An 18,281-nucleotide genomic window follows, 5' to 3' on the forward strand; every position below is an offset into this window, starting at 1 on the left:
AATTGTTTGGCAACGCAAGTAATGTTCTTGCAGAAATATGCTTCTTTTTTTTTTTCACCAACATGTTTTTCTTCCATTTGTTAATAATGGTTATGTATTGTTTGAAGCTGACTTTCTGTTCCTCTTTCCAACCACTGTTTTATTTGGTGCTCCAAAGAACTGTTTTTTTTCTTTTTAAAACGGTATGTTTTAAATATGATGGATGTGAGTTACCCCACAATTCAGTGCACTTATGATGGAATCCCTTGCATACAAGCCCTGTGTTTTTCTTTTCAATATTCCTCTTTCTTCATTTCACTCATTAGCCCATAATGTCAACCACTTCACAAGTCTTTCATGCACCAGCTCAAGGAATGTAATGGAGATGTTTTATTTAAGAGAGGGGTACCGTTATTTGTTATGTGTTTGTATATATGAGCAGTTTTGAGGGTGACTGGTATATTCTCTCATTCATAGCCCTGGCCTGATATGGCAACTAAATTTAGTTAAGCCCATAACCCAGCTTCCTCTGCTGAGCTACCGCCTTTTACTCAGTATTTTTATGCAGCCCTCAACTTAATAGGGGCACTGTAAGTGATCTTCCCCTCTATCTAAAATTTTGAGCCTTGGTAAGTTGCATATAAAGACGAGCGTATAATTTTGAGTGTGGGGGGGTTGCTGTAAAAACAGAGCTGGATGCTGTATTTGCTGTACCAGACATGTGACCTTTATTCTAGGCACCCGAAATAATTAAGGCCTGTATCATGCAAAAAGTTGTGTTCTTTCAGTTTGAAAAACATAATTTGGTTATAGATGATTTAAATGATGGGCCGGGATAAGACACCCAGTGGACCTTTTAAGATTTGTTGATATTTTATAGGATTTTGAGACTTTCAAATAGATTTGGGTTGGGTTCAGTGCTGTTGTAAGGTATTTGTACATATAGCTTTCTTTTTCTTAGTTTTTTTCTCCTTTGTAATGAGTGAACATTATTGTGTTTGTATTTTCAGTTGGCTAAGCAATATTCTGCTATAGCCAAAATTATTTTGTTTGTCATTTGGGGACATGTTTTTAATTAGGTGAGTTTTAGTTGTTGTTTTTTTACCCCTTCCCATGTTTATTTGTAGAAATGGCAAAAAAATTGAAATTTGTACTACAGATTTGAAACATTTGGACGTTTTCTATAGCAAGAGATGTTATATCCCTGCAATTTACAATATGAGCAAATAAACCTTCTCTTAAACAGTGTTTGTGTTTGTGTGTACGTAATTTAAATATAATTAGCAATTAAATACTTGCGTAATTGTTTTATTTATGTGACTGCGTCGCCACATGTAGCCTATATGTGTAGGTAAATTCATATCTCAATGTGAGTGTGTGTGTGTGTATGTGTATGTAGTTATGTTTACTGTATATGAGATTGGACCGAATTCAAGGCAGCTCAATCGATGTGTCACCTAAGATCGGTAATAGGCTAGTGATGTCTAACCGGAGCCAAAATGGCAGCGTTGTTTTATTTCCAAGCATCATCTGTACTCAAACGACTTATTCAACCAGGCATCTAATCATTTTTGTAACATAATATTTTCGTTATTTTCATATGTACGTTCGTTTTGAGGATGTTTGTTGTATGTGGTCGTTGAACAAGAGAGCAGCGGGTCCGTGAATGACAAGACCCGGGCCGTTCAGTCTGGGTAAGTAGAGATACAATTTAAACAAGAGCGCAACAAATATGCTTTTCTGCGCGAGGCGTCAGTTACTACTTTGTGACACGGTTTCCTGCGGGTTTTTTTTTAACAATGTTTCCCAAACCCGCCCGTGTGGAAAGTTATATCATTGAGAAGACAGGGCAGTGCCACAGTCGTGCCTGTCAACTATGCTTACAATGAATCAACTATGCTTACAATGAGTGTGTATATGTGTATTCAACTGTTTTATTAAGTTTAAATATTTACTGGAAATCGTTTATATTATTTGACTGCTGTTTTGCTGAATAATTGCTTTTCCCGCCCATGTTCACAGTATTTCCGTTATGTATCCGCTTGCTGAACATGATAAATAATTTGTAAACATCACAAGCATGTTAGAAAATGGACCTTATAGCCTAGAAAATGCATTTGAGTTTTAAGAACAAACATTGAGTTTATAACATAGTTCACAATACGAACAAATGGCTGTTTAAATTGTTTTCAGTTGTTTACTAATTATTTTGATATGCTGAATCTCTTTTTTTATATATATAAAAAAAGCATACTTTTATCTTTAGGTAGTAGGATGATGATACTATGTTATCACATATGACTATGCTGTAATGTGCCTTTGTTTGTATTTGTGTTTTTCAGTGTTTTCCGCCTCTTTCAGCATTGTCGACAATGAGAGCTCTCCTACAATAGTTGTTGCAAATGAAAATGGAGGATATGTCTCTGTCAGGCCTGGATAACACCAAGCTTGAGGTAAAGGGTTGCAGATAATGAGTTTAATTTCTGAAACATACAGAACAGTATACGGTATATCTGCTTTATTGTTCTTGAAAATGTTGTGTTTACGAAAGAATTGTGTTATGCATGCTCATCACTAGAATTCACATGGTCTGGGATAATTTTTTTTATGGGTGGGCCTCTTTTATCCCAGGCCCAATAACTAGCCTGTATCATAGACAAATAAGATGCATGATGATAAGTTTAACACATATGATTTAATTTCTCTGCCTTTGTTGTAGGCCTTGGCTCATGACGTTTACTCTGACCTAGTGGAAGATGCCTGTTTAGGGCTGTGCTTTGAGGTGCACAGGGCGGTCAAACAGGGCTATTTCTTCCTGGACGAAACGGACCAAGAAAGTATGAAGGATTTCGGTGAGTCGGTCATAAAAATAAACACATACATTTTTTCTAAAGCCTGGGTTGCATGCTTTTACAATGTTTCTCTACTTTATGTTCCCTCTGATGTAGAAATAGTGGACCAGCCTGGTGTGGACATCTTTGGGCAGGTGTACAACCAGTGGAAGAATAAGGAGTGTGTGTGTCCCAACTGCAGCCGGAGTATTGCGGCCTCTCGCTTTGCTCCTCATCTGGAGAAGTGTCTCGGCATGGGCCGCAACAGCAGCCGAATAGCCAACCGCAGGTCAGCGGACTGTGAGCTCACACCATTTAACTCATTATTCGGTGAAGTGAATGCTTAAAGCAACAGTTGACCAAAATGATTTACTCATCCTAATGTCTGAGCTTTGTTGTTTTACTTCAGTGTTTTTAGTCTATTGCCATGTACTGGTGGGGAAATTTGTTGGGGGTGGCACATTTCTAACAATTATTATTTTCCAAAGATTGCACTTTCTGCCAGATAGAGAGATTTTATTGATCCCTGAGGGAAAATTCTAGTGACGTTTCAAAGCGTTGATTGTTCTGCTCTTTCTACAGAATAGCCAGCAGCAACAACACAAGCAAGTCAGAAAGCGATCAGGAAGACAATGATGATATCAATGACAATGACTGGTCCTATGGTTCAGAAAAGAAAGGTGAGCTGATCCAGTCTGTCTGTTTCTCTCTTTTCCTCTTACTTCCTACACCACTATTTGTCTCTAAATGTTGCACTTTATTAATGATAACAGTTAATCTCTTATTTTCACAGCCAAGAAGAGAAAGTCAGAAAAGGTATAAAACTGTTATCAGATATGAACTTGTTGAAAATGCAAGCCAAATATTCTAAATTAAAATAAATTGAAAATAATATTTAAAAATAAATCTGTGTGTTTTAGAATCCAAACTCTCCCAGGAGATCCAAATCCCTGAAGCACAAGAACGGTGGGTTTTATTCTGACTGAATCTAGCTTTCAGGAGTTGTTTAAAGGTAGTGCAGTGCATGACAGACAGCAGGTTTCACTTGAATGTGTTGTGAGTCTTTTTTTGTCTTGTCGCTCTGCAGGAGAGCTCAGCAGTAATATCAATCCAGACCTATACAAGGTGAGATGATTCATTATTTTAATATGTATAACACAGGTTCTTGCTTTCACTGTTGCATTTGTTACTGTAGTATTACGGCGATTGTTGTTTCACTCTCTCACTCATTCACTCTTGCAGTATAACTACAGCTCTGGCATCAGTTATGAGACTTTGGGACCTGAGGAGCTGCGCTCCATACTGACTACGGTAAACTATTATAAATTATTATTATATTCTTACATAGAGAATATATTATTATATTAAGAGTATGTTATATTCTTATATAATCATTATATTGAATTTATTATTATATAGACTGTTTAACATAAATTACATTTTTTCTCTTTTTTTCCTTCTAAAAATAAATCTATACCCCCCTCCCCCCACCAAAAAAAAGAATACTAATAAAAATAAGAAAAAAAATAAAGAATAGTAAATTATCTAAAAATTCTAGATTACGTCCACAAATAAAAGTTTCATAATTAACAAATAATTTAATTAATAATTACAGTGGAAAGAAAATCTTAATTCATCTTCAGTGCACCGACATACAGTGGTGTTGCACTATGGGCGTCACAAATTTGAATCCCGGCTCGAGGACCTTTCCCGATCCCTCTCCCACTTTGCTTCCTGTCAAATCTTAACAGTCCTATCATCATAAAGTAAGAATAAAAACACCCAAAAAATGCAATTCAAAACTTAATTGAATTCAGAATATTATCTTCTCTACTTATCCAAACTCTTGATGTTTTTTCTACCATATAGTGATGCTTCAGATTTAAATGCAGGTAGATTAAAATCTTTATATAGGAAAATATGTATCTTTCCAACTAAAATAATACTTGCATGTAGTGGAGTGTTAGAATAATTTTTTGTGTGTTTTTTGTGTATGACCACCTCAAATTATCGTATATGCATTCAGTGGTAAATTAATGTCAACGATTTCACTGTAGTAGACCAAATAAAGTGGACGGGTACTATTTTGAACATCTGCAATTATTAGCATAATTTTGACCATTATAAGAAGCGGTATTCCCTCTTTTTTCTGTTATAAAATCTACCAAGATCAAATTTCAGATATGTTTGGTGAATTTTTTTGTAAATGAGTGAAATAAGTGTTAATCATTTTAGTTTCATTTCAGCTGTTTTGCCATTAAATAGTATTATTGGCATTATGCAATCGCTCATCCACTGGAGTTTACCTCTTGCTAACAGGCTTTCTCTTTCCTCAGCAATGTGGGGTCATATCAGAGCACACAAAGAAGATGTGTACTCGGTAAGAATTCAGTCCATATTTGTTTTGTAGGAAACAGGAAACCATAAAAATAAACATCTGTGATTTATTCTTACAAATGCACACTGTGGTACACTCACTGGCATTTAGAGTTTATTTCCATTACCTTACTGACTGTGAAAGTCACCAAGTTTGTCGTCTGTCCTGCCAGCGAAGAGTAAGTATTTTTTCCACAGCAGGCGTATATAATGAGGAATAAAAATTTACTGAAGGCTGAAACATCTGTGAAACCAGTCTAGGAGATTTAAGGGCTTTGCACATTTTATGCCTGGCCAAAACATTTTTTTTTACTCTGTTAAAGCTACTTATAACCCTGCATTGAGGAACATTTAGATGTTGAAATGTTTGTAGCTTTTGAACTGCACACGGACGAACAGAGTAGGGCAGTCAGGGTCTTCCTCCTTGGGCCGTCCGCGTGAGTTTCACCCCTTCTCCCAACCCTGACCTCTCCCTGTCAGAAAACAATTAGTGTTCCCACCCGCTTTCCTCTCCTTTCATCTCTCTCTCTCTCATAATATACCTCTGTTCATCAAGCTTGTGTTCATTTGTAGCAGCTGCCCAAACATAAAGGTGAAAAACTAATAGGTCCTAGTATTGAGACTTGTGGCACACCATCTGGAGTCAGTGTACAGCTTAGTCCACTGTGATTTTTATTTTCTTTTTCTTTTATTTGTTCACAAACTAGCAATGAGCAATACAAGCATTTATTAACCTTAGTTGTTGTAAATTTCAGCATTTACTAATATTCATTTGAAGTTAAAATTTGCATCTATTGTTAACAGTAGTTAATGCATTGTGAACTAAAGGCTGGAATACACTACACAATGTTTTCCCAGATTTTTTCCCCAATTTGCAGTCTGGAAGAGCCAACATTAGTTGGAGAAAGCCACAGTCAGTCTGCAGATTTTGGGCAGTCAAAAGCTGACAGATTTCACAGAAAATCACGTAGTGTATTGTGTGCAGCCTTAGCTTCATGATTCCATCCAGACGGTGGATATCAAACATGTTTAATATCTTGAGCCAATTTTTGAAAACACTGTTCTCCATTTAAAGCGACAAGAATTGTTTGTGTGATTTTGTGATGTTCTGAATGACTTTAAGCTTTAACAGATTTAAAGGGTTAGTTCACCCAAAAATGTCATTGTCATTCCAAACCCGCAAGACCTCCGTTCATCTTCAGAACACAAATTAAGATATTTTTGATGAATTCTGAGAGCTCTCTGACCCTCCCATAGACAGCAATGTAATTACCCCGATCAAAACTCAGAAACGTAGCAAGGACATCGGTACAATAATCCATGTGACATCAGGGGTTCAACCATAATTTTACGAAGCTACAAGATTACTTTTTGTGCGAAAAAAATAACGAATTTATTCTGCAATCCTCCGCATCACCCTGGTGCCATTTTGGAGAGTATCCACTGAACATAAACAGCGTATGCTGTTCTGTGTCAGCTGTGGATACGTTGTTTTCGTTCAGATCAAAGCGTAAACAACATAGAAAACGTATCCGCGTGGCGCAGCACAGAACAGCATACGTTGTTTACGTTCAGTGGATACTCTCCAAAATGGCGCCAGGGTGATGCGGAGGAGACGAATTGCTGAATAAAATCGTTATTTTTTTTTTCTTTGCACACAAAAAGTAATCTTGCAGCTTCGTAAAATTATGGTTGAACCCCTGATGTCACATGGATTATTTTACCGATGTCCTTGCTACGCTTCGGAGTCTTAATCGGGGCAATTACATTGCTGTCTATGGGAGGGTCAGAGAGCTCTCAGAATTCATCAAAAATATCTAAATTTTTGTTCTGAAGATGAACGGAGGTCTTATGGGTTTGGAACGACATAGAGGTGAGTAATTAATGACAGAATTTTTATTTTTGGGTGAACTATCCCTTTAAGGGGATGATGCCCGGTTTTTCTCTGTAACCATTTATATGTTGGCAAATGTTTAGTGCTATAAAATCTGTTCAGATCACACAAGTCATATAATGTATTCCAGGCCAAACATGAACAAACAATGAACAACTGTATTTTTATGAACTATTATTAACAAAAGTTAATAAATGTATTGTGAATGTTTTGTGCATTGTTAGTTCATGTTAGCTAATACATTAAGTAATGTTAAAGGGGTGGTTCATTGCGATTTCACTTTTTTTAATAGTAGTGTGTAATGTTGCTGTTTGAGCATAAACAATATGTGCAAATTTACGAAGCTGAAAGTTCAATGCAAACGGAGATATTGTCTTTTAAAATTCTGGCAGTTTAATGCCTACAAAAATGGCTGGTAGGGACTACAACGAGTTACTTCCCGGGTTCGTGACGTAACAAACCCAGATAAACCCCGCCCTTGGGAAAAGGCAGCAAAGGGGGCGAGGCCATGCTCCACTGCTTTAGAGAAGAGGAAGAGAAAACTAGAGGTGCATGTAAAAATCTATTCATATGAATCGCGATTCTGTCTTCTAACGATTCTAATGGATTTACAAGTTTCAAAATCAATGTTCTAAAACAGCGGTTCTTAATACTGTTCCTCGCATCCCCCTGCTCTGCACACGCTCTGCTTCTCTCTCTCTCTCTCTCATTCAGCTCAGCTCCAACAATGAACTGTTCCATTTTTTACACTTATTTTCACATAGCTATGAGAAGCGTTGAACATGGACACGCGTGCAGTTGTCGTACTGTATTAAAGCTTTAATCAGGATAAAACCATATATTAAAAGCAAACATAAGCAGTAACATTTACAAATAACAGCTTATCTAAAAGTATGAGACAACAAAAAACATGGACCTACCATTAAAAGCCGTGCTTGCACACGTTCTGCATGATCCTCTTCAATAATATCATCTGCTTCTCAATCGAGCTCAAACTGATAAGCGATATTAACGACGCCGTTGTTTACAATACAACCGGAGCTCATGCCGCTGAGGTGAGGGTCGGGATGCTTAGACTCGCACTAGAGGCGGTTTAGCCAATCACAACACACTGGGCTAACTAACCAATCAGAGCCCATCGCCTATTTCTGAGGGAGGGGCTTCATAAAAGCAGGAAATTATCTTTTTGATATTTTTTTAAAAAACCGAAGCATTTGCACATGTTAGACTGCACCCCATAAACACTATCAAGCCTAGAAAAAACCAGTGAACCACCCCTTTAACAAACCTTATTTCACAGTGTTACTAGTGATAGTTTTGTTCAGTTTAAATTATGATTTGCTCATGCTTTTTCTTTTTTCATGAAGAATCCCAATTGTTCTAGTCCTTTTCATTTATTAACTCAACATAATATTTCCATAATTAACACTATCGTTTTTTTCAAGCTTTTGTAGATTCATTTACATTTAAGGCACTTCGTAGATGCTGTTATCCAGAGCAAGTAAAAAAAACAAAAAAAAAAACAAGTTCTATAGCTTCACGATTTTAATAATGCTTGTTGAAAATTAAATGTGCCATATTAACCTGTAAAATAAAGGGTGACGGAAGAAACTGTGGCAGCTCATCTGCAAATATCTCTTTTGTTTCAAATCTGTTGATTGTTTCTTTAAACTGAGGTTCTTGTTAAATGTGTGCTTATTCAGCATGTAGTCATATCTTGCTTCCTGTTTGATAGGTCGATGCTACCTGACTCTGAAACAATGCTGGAAAACGACGGCTATGATGCCCCCGATGGCCAGCTAATCATGTCTCGCCTCCAGTGGGACGGCTCCTCTGATATCTCACCATCAGATTCGGCATCTTCAAAAGCCAGTGAGTTTTTCATGAACGCTTTTAAAAACGACACGCTCTCTGTTTCTTTTCCACTTATTCGCCGTCTCGTTCTCAGGCATCAATAACTCTGAATCTAAGAGACCTAAGAAAAAGAACAAGCCCAGTACACTGACTCTGACTACCACTGGAGGTGGAGGAGAGCGGGACAAAGGGCAGGAACGAGAGAGAGTAGTAGGCGGCGGGAGCGGGAGCAGTAACGCCCAGAATGCACTGGGCCTGTCCATTCGGAAAAAGCGACCAAAACTGCCAATTCCCCCAGCTCCTAGCATCTACGATGACCTGAACTGAGGAACATGCAACACACAGAGTTTGTGATCATGACTTGAGTTCTTATGTGATCTCTGGTTTCCACCATTTCAAGGTTTATGAACGAGATGAGACAAACTCTCTGTTGAATGTGTGTAAGAGAGAAAATATCTGGGGACCATTTCAGACATTTGTATCTGGGGCACAAGAGAGTACATTTGTTACGGCACAGTGTTGCACATTGAAAAGTGAGCGTTTTTGTGATTAAATGTTTTTTTGTATGTGGATGTGAGCTGGAGCAAGCATTTGTTTTTATTTTACTATGCAGCTCACTGTCATTGTGTTATTGCATACTCTTGTGTGTGTATACATGAGATTTGGTTTACAGTGACTCATGAAAATGTGACATGGTGTTCATGGTGAATGTTGGAGATTGTATGAATGTGAATGGGATGTTGCAAATATTTTGTTCCCTGGTGGCTCTTGTTTTACTGTAGGTTAATCTGTGCAATTTCCTCTACTGGTTTTAAAGGGTAACTTTCATATCGTCTTGCTAATGTTACTGCAACCTGTTGATCTCTTCTCAGCTGCTTTCTGCAAGCGAAGCTACTACGCATACTCTCTGCTAAATAATGGACTTACATAGTGCTACCGACAGCTTTCTGCCAAATCTGTGGATACACAATCTTTTGTCTCTTTTGAAGTTAATATTCTTGTTTGTAGTCATGGCTAATATTTCTTGTCCGATACTCTTATTTATTTAGTTTAGTGTCAATGTTTTTGTTTTTTTATAATCATGGCTTTTTGACTCCTTGATCTGTAACATATGCATTTTCTCTGATTACAATGTTTAAATGGCTGAAGAGTTCGATGAGATTTAGAGCACTTACTATGTTAGCTGTCAGCTTGTTTTGTATAAAATATGGTTGGTTAAATAAAAAAAAAAAACAGAAATGCAAATATCAATTGAAGATGCACTTAAATGGATAAAATCCAGCCCTTATAGGCACCTTATTTTTTTTCAGTAAAATTTTATTTTTGTCATTGAGCTGTGGTTTGTGAATTTTGTTGCTTGAAGTTTAAATGACCTGAGAGTTTCTCTGAGTGTGAATTGAAATGTCTGCATGATGGAGAAAAAAAGCAAAAACATAGTACAACTTAGGATATACCATTGCTGTGGGTGGATGTTTCTTGTGTGATGCTCAGTTATTGCTCTGGCTCTCAATGAACTGTAGTAGCTCTGTAACACTAAATAAATTTTTCTCACTCAGTTCTCACACTCATTCGTAAACTACTCTTAAAAGGACAGTTCACCCAAAAATTGTCATGATTTATTCAACCTCATTTAATTCCAATTTCCAAGCATGTATGACTTTTTCCATAGAGTGGACGTTACTGGCTCCAATATATATATGTTTATTGTGTGTGTGTGTGGATAAGAACAAAAAAAAATTAAAAGATGAGCAATTTTATTCAGAATTACTGCAACGCAAAACCAAAATGCATTTTAATTAAAGAGGTGCTAGTTGTCTGTTATAGCGCGAATGAGAAGGTAGACTAGTTTTCCCCTAAAACATATGCAGATTTTGCTGACAAAAGTGACCCATTCATACAAGAACCATCAAACTTGTCAGAGAGCTTTAAGGTTCCTCTATGCCCCTTTTGATTTATCTACAGTAAATACATTGCTTATATACAGATTTTACACAGGAGAAAAAATTATTTGCTTTGTTATCGGTGTCACACATGAAATGCAGTGAGTTTTCTACAGTGTGTTTGCATGGAAAATCTTCATGTATAAAACTCTTATGTCCTAAATGATAACTATGAGCTGTAACTAGCAACAGACATGCGAAACCAGACTGTTATGTAGAAATAAGTGTGAAATAAATACAGATTTCAGTGACACTGGCAAAAGAAACAAAAAAATCCTTCAATCACAAACATCAAAAACGAGTTCGAGTAAACTGATGTCTCAAAATAACTAGCACATCACATCTGTTATTTGTGTACTGAGATCTGAACATATGACATTTGTTGCTACTACAGACGATAGTGGTGCTATTACCAGTGAAGAAGAGACACATAATTGATAAAAACCAATCAGTCGACACAAATTGCGATTCCTCTAAATGAAAAGCCCAGTCAGGCGTGGGATCCTGACTTCACTTTACACATAGAAGCTACGCAGAGATTAAATAATTATAAAGCTATTTTTTTTAAGAAGCTAAATTATATAGCAGTGTTACTTTGTCCTGCTCATAAATGAAGCTGAAAGCACTAGCACACATCTCACCGCACACTCGACTTCAGACCTCTAAATGGCACCAGAACCCTCGAGGGCTCCCTGAGAACTTTCTCGGCTACCACTGATTGATTATTTTCACGTCCTATCGTTTCCCTAATACTGGCATCATTCCTCTCTTCATCCATCTTCTCATCGACTGTGCATGCCGAAGATGAGGAAGCTGAAGAAGACCGTGACCCCAATCAAAGAGATGGTGGCCGGGGCAGTGAACAGCTGGCGGTAGTTGATTCGGAAGTACCAGACGACGGCGAGCAGCACCACGAACACGGGGATCACCAGGCTTCCTGTGCTGAGAGCCACGCCGGCCGAGCGCAGCCCCCCGCTGAGTATGGAGCCCCTCCCGGCTCGAGGGTTCTCCTCTGTGGCCGCCTCACGCAGCGCCTGGGCTTGAGAGATGTGACAGTGGAGGACGCTGTTGTGGGTGATGTTGAGGGACAGGAGAGAGCGCTGAGGGTCCTGCAACAGCTGACCCTGGTAGATGAGCTTAATCTGATGTTCACGGCCAGAGAAGTATTTACTGATGGAGAGATGGAGAGAGAGAGAAATCATTAACAAACAATAGAGAGTTGCTTGTGCAATTAAGCCACAGCGAATAATGGAGGGATTTTTAATGCATTTGTTCTTGCTTCGTTTTGTAGTCTCACCCTGTCTTGTGACTTGCAAGTGTTATTGCATTAAGACGTTAATGTTTTGATGTGGTTTTAACATCAGTAGCAAAATGCTGATGCAGCTGACTCGGTCAGGGTGAGGTGGTCATGTGGATGGCAAAACATTTTGTGTGTGAAATGTAATGCATAAAGAAATGTATAAAAAATTTGGAAAAATAAAATGAAGAATATTGTAAAATATATATGTAAAACTTAAACTACTCTTCAAAAGTTTGGGGTCTGTAAGATCAAAAGTGAGAGTAAAGACATTTTCAGTGTTCCAAAAAATACAAATGAATGCTGTTCTTTGAACTTTCTATTCATCAAAGCTTGAAATAAATATATCACAGTTTCCACAAAATATTAAGCAGCACAATTGTTTTAAACACTGATAATAATAAATGTTTGTTGAGCATCAAATCAGCACATTAGAATGATTTCTGAAAGATCATGTGACACTGAAGACTGGAGTAATGATGCTGGAAATTCAGCTTTGCATCACAGGAATATATTTAGCAGTGGACAAATTTAAAATATAACTATTTTACTGTACTTGTCTATTCCTTGGTGAGCACAAGAGACTTATTTCAAATACATTTTATAAAAACCTACTGACTTTATTTGTCAAATAAATAAAATCCAGTCACTAACAATGGCTTCTAAAAATACCCTTTCATGTAATTTTAGAAGAAACGTAAAAATCAAGGTATATACTGAATACAATATGGCTGAAAAAGTACTTTTAGTCATTTGATTTTTTTTTTCACAGTCCTAGATCTGTGGTCGGCTGCATAAACTGCTTAGACGGTCACACTTTAAGGTCCATTTACCATTTTGTCTCAAACTTGAATAGTTAATAAGGTAGTTGTTACATTTAGGTACTGGGTAGAATGAGGGATGTAGAATATGGTCATGCAGAATATGTGCTTTATAAGTGCTAATAAACAGCCAATGTGTTAATAATAGGCATGATAATAAGCAACTAGTTAATAGTGAGAATTGGTCCCTATACTAAAGTGTTACCACTTAGACTAGTCTTAGTACTAGTCACATACTTACAGGTGCATCTCAATAAATTAGAATGTCGTGGAAAAGTTCATTTATTTCAGGAATTCAACTCAAATTGTGAAACTCGTGTATTAAATAAATTCAATGCGCACAGACTGAAGTAGTTTAAGTCTTTGGTTCTTTTAATTGTGATGATTTTGGCTCACATTTAACAAAAACCCACCAATTCACTATCTCAACTAATTAGAATACTTCATAAGACCAATAAAAAAACATTTTTAGTGAATTGTTGGCCTTCTGGAAAGTATGTTCATTTACTGTACATGTACTCAATACTTGGTAGGGGCTCCTTTTGCTTTAATTACTGCCTCAATTCGGCGTGGCATGGAGGTGATCAGTTTGTGGCACTGCTGAGGTGGTATGGAAGCCCAGGTTTCTTTGACAGTGGCCTTCAGCTCATCTGCATTTTTTGGTCTCTTGTTTCTCATTTTCTTTTGACAATACCCCATCGATTCTCTATGGGGTTCATAGATTCTCTATGGGGTTCAGGTCTGGTGAGTTTGCTGGCCAGTCAAGCACACCAACACCATGGTCATTTAACCAACTTTTGGTGCTTTTGGCAGTGTGGGCAGGTGCCAAATCCTGCTGGAAAATGAAACCAGCATCTTCAAAAAGCTGGTCAGCAGAAGGAAGCATGAAGTGCTCCAAAATTTCTTGGTTAACGGGTGCAGTGACATGGTTTTAGAAAAACACAATGGACCAACACCAGCAGATGACATTGCACCCCAAATCATCACAGACTGTGGAAACTTAACACTGGACTTCAAGCAACTTGGGCTATGAGCTTCTCCACCCTTCCTCCAGACTCTAGGACCTTGGTTTCCAAATGAAATACAAAACTTGCTCTCATCTGAAAAGAGGACTTTGGACCACTGGGCAACAGTCCAGTTCTTCTTCTCCTTAGCCCAGGTAAGACGCCTCTGACGTTGTCTGTGGTTCAGGAGTGGCTTAACAAGAGGAATACGACAACTGTAGCCAAATTCCTTCACATGTCTGTGTGTGGTGGCTCTTGATGCCTTGACCCCAGACCATTCCTTGTGATGTTCACTTAAATTCTTGAATCGATTTTGCTTGACAATCCTCATAAGGCTGCGGTTCTCTCGGTTGGTTGTGCATCTTTTTCTTCCACACTTTTTCCTTCCACTCAACTTTCTGTTAACATGCTTGGATACAGCACTCTGTGAACAGTCAGCTTCTTTGGCAATGAATGTTTGTGGCTTACCATCCTTGTGAAGGGTGTCAATGATTGTCTTCTGGACAACTGTCAGATCAGCAGTCTTCCCCATGATTGTGTAGCCTAGTGAACCAAACTGAGAGACCATTTTGAAGGCTCAGGAAACCTTTGCAGGTGTTTTGAGTTGATTAGCTGATTGGCATGTCACCATATTCTAATTTGTTGAGATAGTGAATTGGTGGGTTTTTGTTAAATGTGAGCCAAAATCATCACAATTAAAAGAACCAAAGACTTAAACTACTTCAGTCTGTGTGCATTGAACTTAATACACGAGTTTCACAATTTGAGTTGAATTACTGAAATAAATGAACTTTTCCACGACATTCTAATTTATTGAGATGCACCTGTATTTACATTTCAATTTTGCACATAACATAGCTGTACATACAAAATTGTCTAATTTGTATATTATTCCTTTCGTTATCTGTGTCTTGTCTTGTCACTGTCATTCTGTTGCTCTGTGGAGCTTCTGTCACTAAAACAAATTCCTCGTATGTGTAAACATACCTGACAATAAAGCTCATTCTGATTCTGATTCTGATTTAAGGTTAGTCATCTAATTTTTTTTAAGACTGATCACAACTTTTTTTTCACAGTTACATAAAAACGAGGATTGGTCAAATTTGAATCCTAAAAGTCAGACTGATGACACTGACTTAGTACTTGGAACTGACTTTATTTATTATAATTTTATTATACTATATAATAATTCCCCTATGTTTAAAGATTAAACACAAACTTAAATTCAAATCAGACTTTAAAGAAAGGCTTTTTTGATTTCTCCAATTCATATAGAAGAGTTAATTTTATTTTTTTCACTGCCTGCCTTGTGTGTGTTTCTCTCACCTCTTCAGCAGTCCAACGGTGTCCTGTGGTCTGAGTAGTGCCAGCTCCTCCGTGTCATTCAGGAACTTCAGTCTCACAGTGATACTGGCGGCCTCATCCTCTGCCTCCTCTTCCGTCCCTTCCTCCTTCCCCTCTTCTCTTTCATCACCCTGAACATAGCTCACTTTCTTTCTCCCACCCTGAATATCCAGCAGCTCCTCTCCAGGCACATCCTCTCGCCCATCCGGCCGGGCCTCTCCCTCTTCCTGCTTCTCCTCCTCCACGGGCTCTTCGTCCTGCTGCTCGCTGGGCTCTGAGCTGGGTGGGGGGTTGGCGTAGCTGTCGTGACCCCCGAGGCCGATGAGGGAGGCGTGGGCGCCCACGGTGAGAATGGTCCCCAGAATGTGATCTCCGCGGTCGGCCACGTGGGTAGACAGCCAGGCAAGGACCACAGCCAGGAACAGGACGACCACACCGCCCAAAGCCGTGGCCTCCTCGCCGAGCCCGTCAAGCACAGTTAGAGCACACACCGCCATCCCAGCCCCTCTCGACCTGCTCAGACAAGAAAAAGAAAGATCACATCAACCATGTTCACAACCCTTTTTACTTCCAGCATGTGACAAATTACCAATTAAAGCAATAATTGGTTTTAAAATACATTCAGAATGATCACAAATTTTTGCAATTTCACTTAGTATTTGTCTTGTTTCTAGTCAAAATATCTAAAAATTCTCTAATTAAGATGCATTTACTAGATAAGCTAATTGCCATAATATATTTAGTCTTGTTTCCAGGGGGGAAAACTAAATTAAGTGCATTTAGCTCAAAATAAGTAAAATTATCTCCCAGTGGAGTAAGTAAAATACTCTTGTTATAAGAATATTTTACTTGTTATATATATATATATATATATATAAACAGACTTATTAGACATATAACAAAAACTAATAAAATCAATGACAACACAATAAAATTACTAAAACTTTAACTGGAATTCAAAAGAAAATGGAAAATATAAAAATGAAAACTAATTTAAAATATCAAAAACTATTCATAGTATCTCAACGGTTCTATTGATATTACTCAAGTCTTTCATAATAAGACCAGAAAAGTGCATTAAAAAGCAAATCAAGCTCAGAAGTCATCTCAATCTTAGTGACCTGCTTGAATCTGGTATTTATAATAGGTCATTGTTGTCATTGGATGTTGTTGGACTTTAATTATGGGTTAGACTGTTAGAAGGCATTAACTGTCTGGCTGGATCATCTAGCAAAGCATCAGTGTGTTGTATGGATCGTTAAGAGTGTAAAGACCCGCAGCCAACTCTTGTTACCTAACACAAAGTGACACTTCTAGGCTGCATTAGGCAATAAGCCCATGACATTAAGTACTGAGTGACATACATTTCTTGCATTAAAACTATAATTCTCCTCTGTTAAGTTTTATATTAGTTCATTAATAATACACTATTACCAGACAGTTTGTACATTTAGATGTTCGCTAGCGATTTCCGCTAAAGCCTTGAAATCTTGAACAAACCTTCATCGTTACACATTTAATGTCACCCACAGGGCCTAGAATGATCTACAGTCGATACAAAACACAAATGAGACGAAATACCGAACAGAAAAAATACATTTAATGAAAAGTATCTGCTTTGTTTAGTCTGTCTGCAAGGGAAGGCAGCTAATCATGTAGCGGCGATGCATAACGATCTTGATTCGCAAGTTTTAACAGAACACATGTTCTTTAAACAGACATTACAGCACATTTACCTTCTCTTACTTCAGATCATTCTGAATCGACGCTGTTTTAATCCCTACACCAGTTGAAAGACGAAACGCTTGGCTCAGAAATAAATAAACACCCGTACAACCTCACGCGCACGCGCACGCATACAGCTGACGCTAGGGCTGGGAATCGATTCCTAAAAGATTCGATTCCTCGATTCCGAGGCGTTGGGAATTGAGAGTCGATTCCAAAGGTTGGAATCGATTCCATCAATGGGGAATCGACTCCTCATTCAGAGCCTAGATTAGAAGTCTGATTGGTTTCCTGATTCGGATAGATAAGTTTTAATGAACCAGTTAAAAAAAAAAACGATTCAGAGGTTATTTTACGGTGGAACTAGCTTGTCCACAATTTTGAGCGCTGCACGACAGAATAGATCACGACGTAATCGAGAGTCTATAAAATACTATTTTTAAAAAACATTTCTATCAGCCAATGATAGTTATAAATGAAAAAGTCACGAGCATAGATCAGTGGCCGAGAGCGCATCTGATTGACAGATAAACCACGAGCTCTATCGGTTATTGTTCATGTTCTGGTTATTTTGTTTCAGTGTACAGTTTGTTATATTGTGCAAAGCATACAGTCATAGTAAACTTCATCATTCAGCTGAACTGTGCACATTTATTTTAGACACTTCAGCTCTTGTTTAATTCAAACGCATGTCTCTGCTGAGCTGTGGACTGACTGACAGGATCTGAATGCTCACTTTCCCTCTTATTGTGCAAAGCATACAGTCATAGTAAACTTCATCATTCAGCTGAACTGTGCACATTTATTTTAGACACTTCAGCTCTTGTTTACTTGTTTAATATGTCTCTGCTGAGCTGTGGACTGACTGACAGGATCTGAATGCTCACTTTCTCTCTTCAGTCTTAAATAATTAAATAAATTAATAATAATAATAATAATAAAACATTGAATGTACAAAATGTATAAAACTAAACATCAATTAAAAAATGAAAATAAACGTTTTTGTTTGTTTGTAGTTATTGATAGATGAATACATTATGTATAGAAATGTATTTATATAAATAAAACTACACTCAAGGACAAAAATGGTTGTATGAGGCCCCTACATTTTGAATTGTATTTCAAAATTACGCAAGAAAAATTACTCTTTGTTTGTTTGTATGTATGTTTATTGATTGATCGATCGATCGACAAATCCATCTTCCATTTTGCAAAT

At 37.7% G+C, this 18,281-nt stretch overlaps 2 protein-coding genes across 3 annotated transcripts; one reads left to right on the top strand and one right to left on the bottom strand.

Moving 5' to 3' along the window:
• Nucleotides 1-1,414: 1,414 nt before the first annotated feature.
• atxn7l3a (ataxin 7 like 3a) lies at nucleotides 1,415-10,831 on the top strand. Its single transcript, XM_016252508.1, has 12 exons — nucleotides 1,415-1,673; nucleotides 2,322-2,432; nucleotides 2,699-2,831; nucleotides 2,928-3,099; nucleotides 3,393-3,490; nucleotides 3,604-3,626; nucleotides 3,731-3,776; nucleotides 3,898-3,935; nucleotides 4,053-4,121; nucleotides 5,147-5,190; nucleotides 8,816-8,952; nucleotides 9,029-10,831. The coding sequence occupies exons 2-12, from the start codon at nucleotides 2,382-2,384 to the stop codon at nucleotides 9,259-9,261; spliced, it is 1,044 nt and encodes a 347-aa protein (XP_016107994.1). The 5' UTR covers nucleotides 1,415-1,673; nucleotides 2,322-2,381; the 3' UTR covers nucleotides 9,262-10,831.
• tmub2 (transmembrane and ubiquitin-like domain containing 2) lies at nucleotides 10,348-17,212 on the bottom strand. 2 transcript variants are annotated; one of them, XM_016252522.1, is made up of 3 exons: nucleotides 17,087-17,212; nucleotides 15,323-15,853; nucleotides 10,348-12,044 (listed from the first exon to the last, which is right to left on the bottom strand). In XM_016252522.1, exons 2-3 carry the CDS (start codon nucleotides 15,835-15,837, stop codon nucleotides 11,657-11,659), a joined length of 903 nt encoding a protein of 300 aa, XP_016108008.1. In that variant the 5' UTR covers nucleotides 15,838-15,853; nucleotides 17,087-17,212; the 3' UTR covers nucleotides 10,348-11,656. The 2 variants fall into 2 exon arrangements, with proteins under 2 accessions (XP_016108008.1, XP_016108004.1); XM_016252518.1 differs by having other exon boundaries at nucleotides 17,077-17,212.
• Nucleotides 17,213-18,281: the final 1,069 nt, after the last annotated feature.

The sequence above is a fragment of the Sinocyclocheilus grahami genome, unplaced genomic scaffold (assembly GCF_001515645.1).
Source record: "Sinocyclocheilus grahami isolate Dianchi unplaced genomic scaffold, SAMN03320097.WGS_v1.1 scaffold27.1, whole genome shotgun sequence".
NCBI lineage: Eukaryota > Metazoa > Chordata > Actinopteri > Cypriniformes > Cyprinidae > Sinocyclocheilus > Sinocyclocheilus grahami.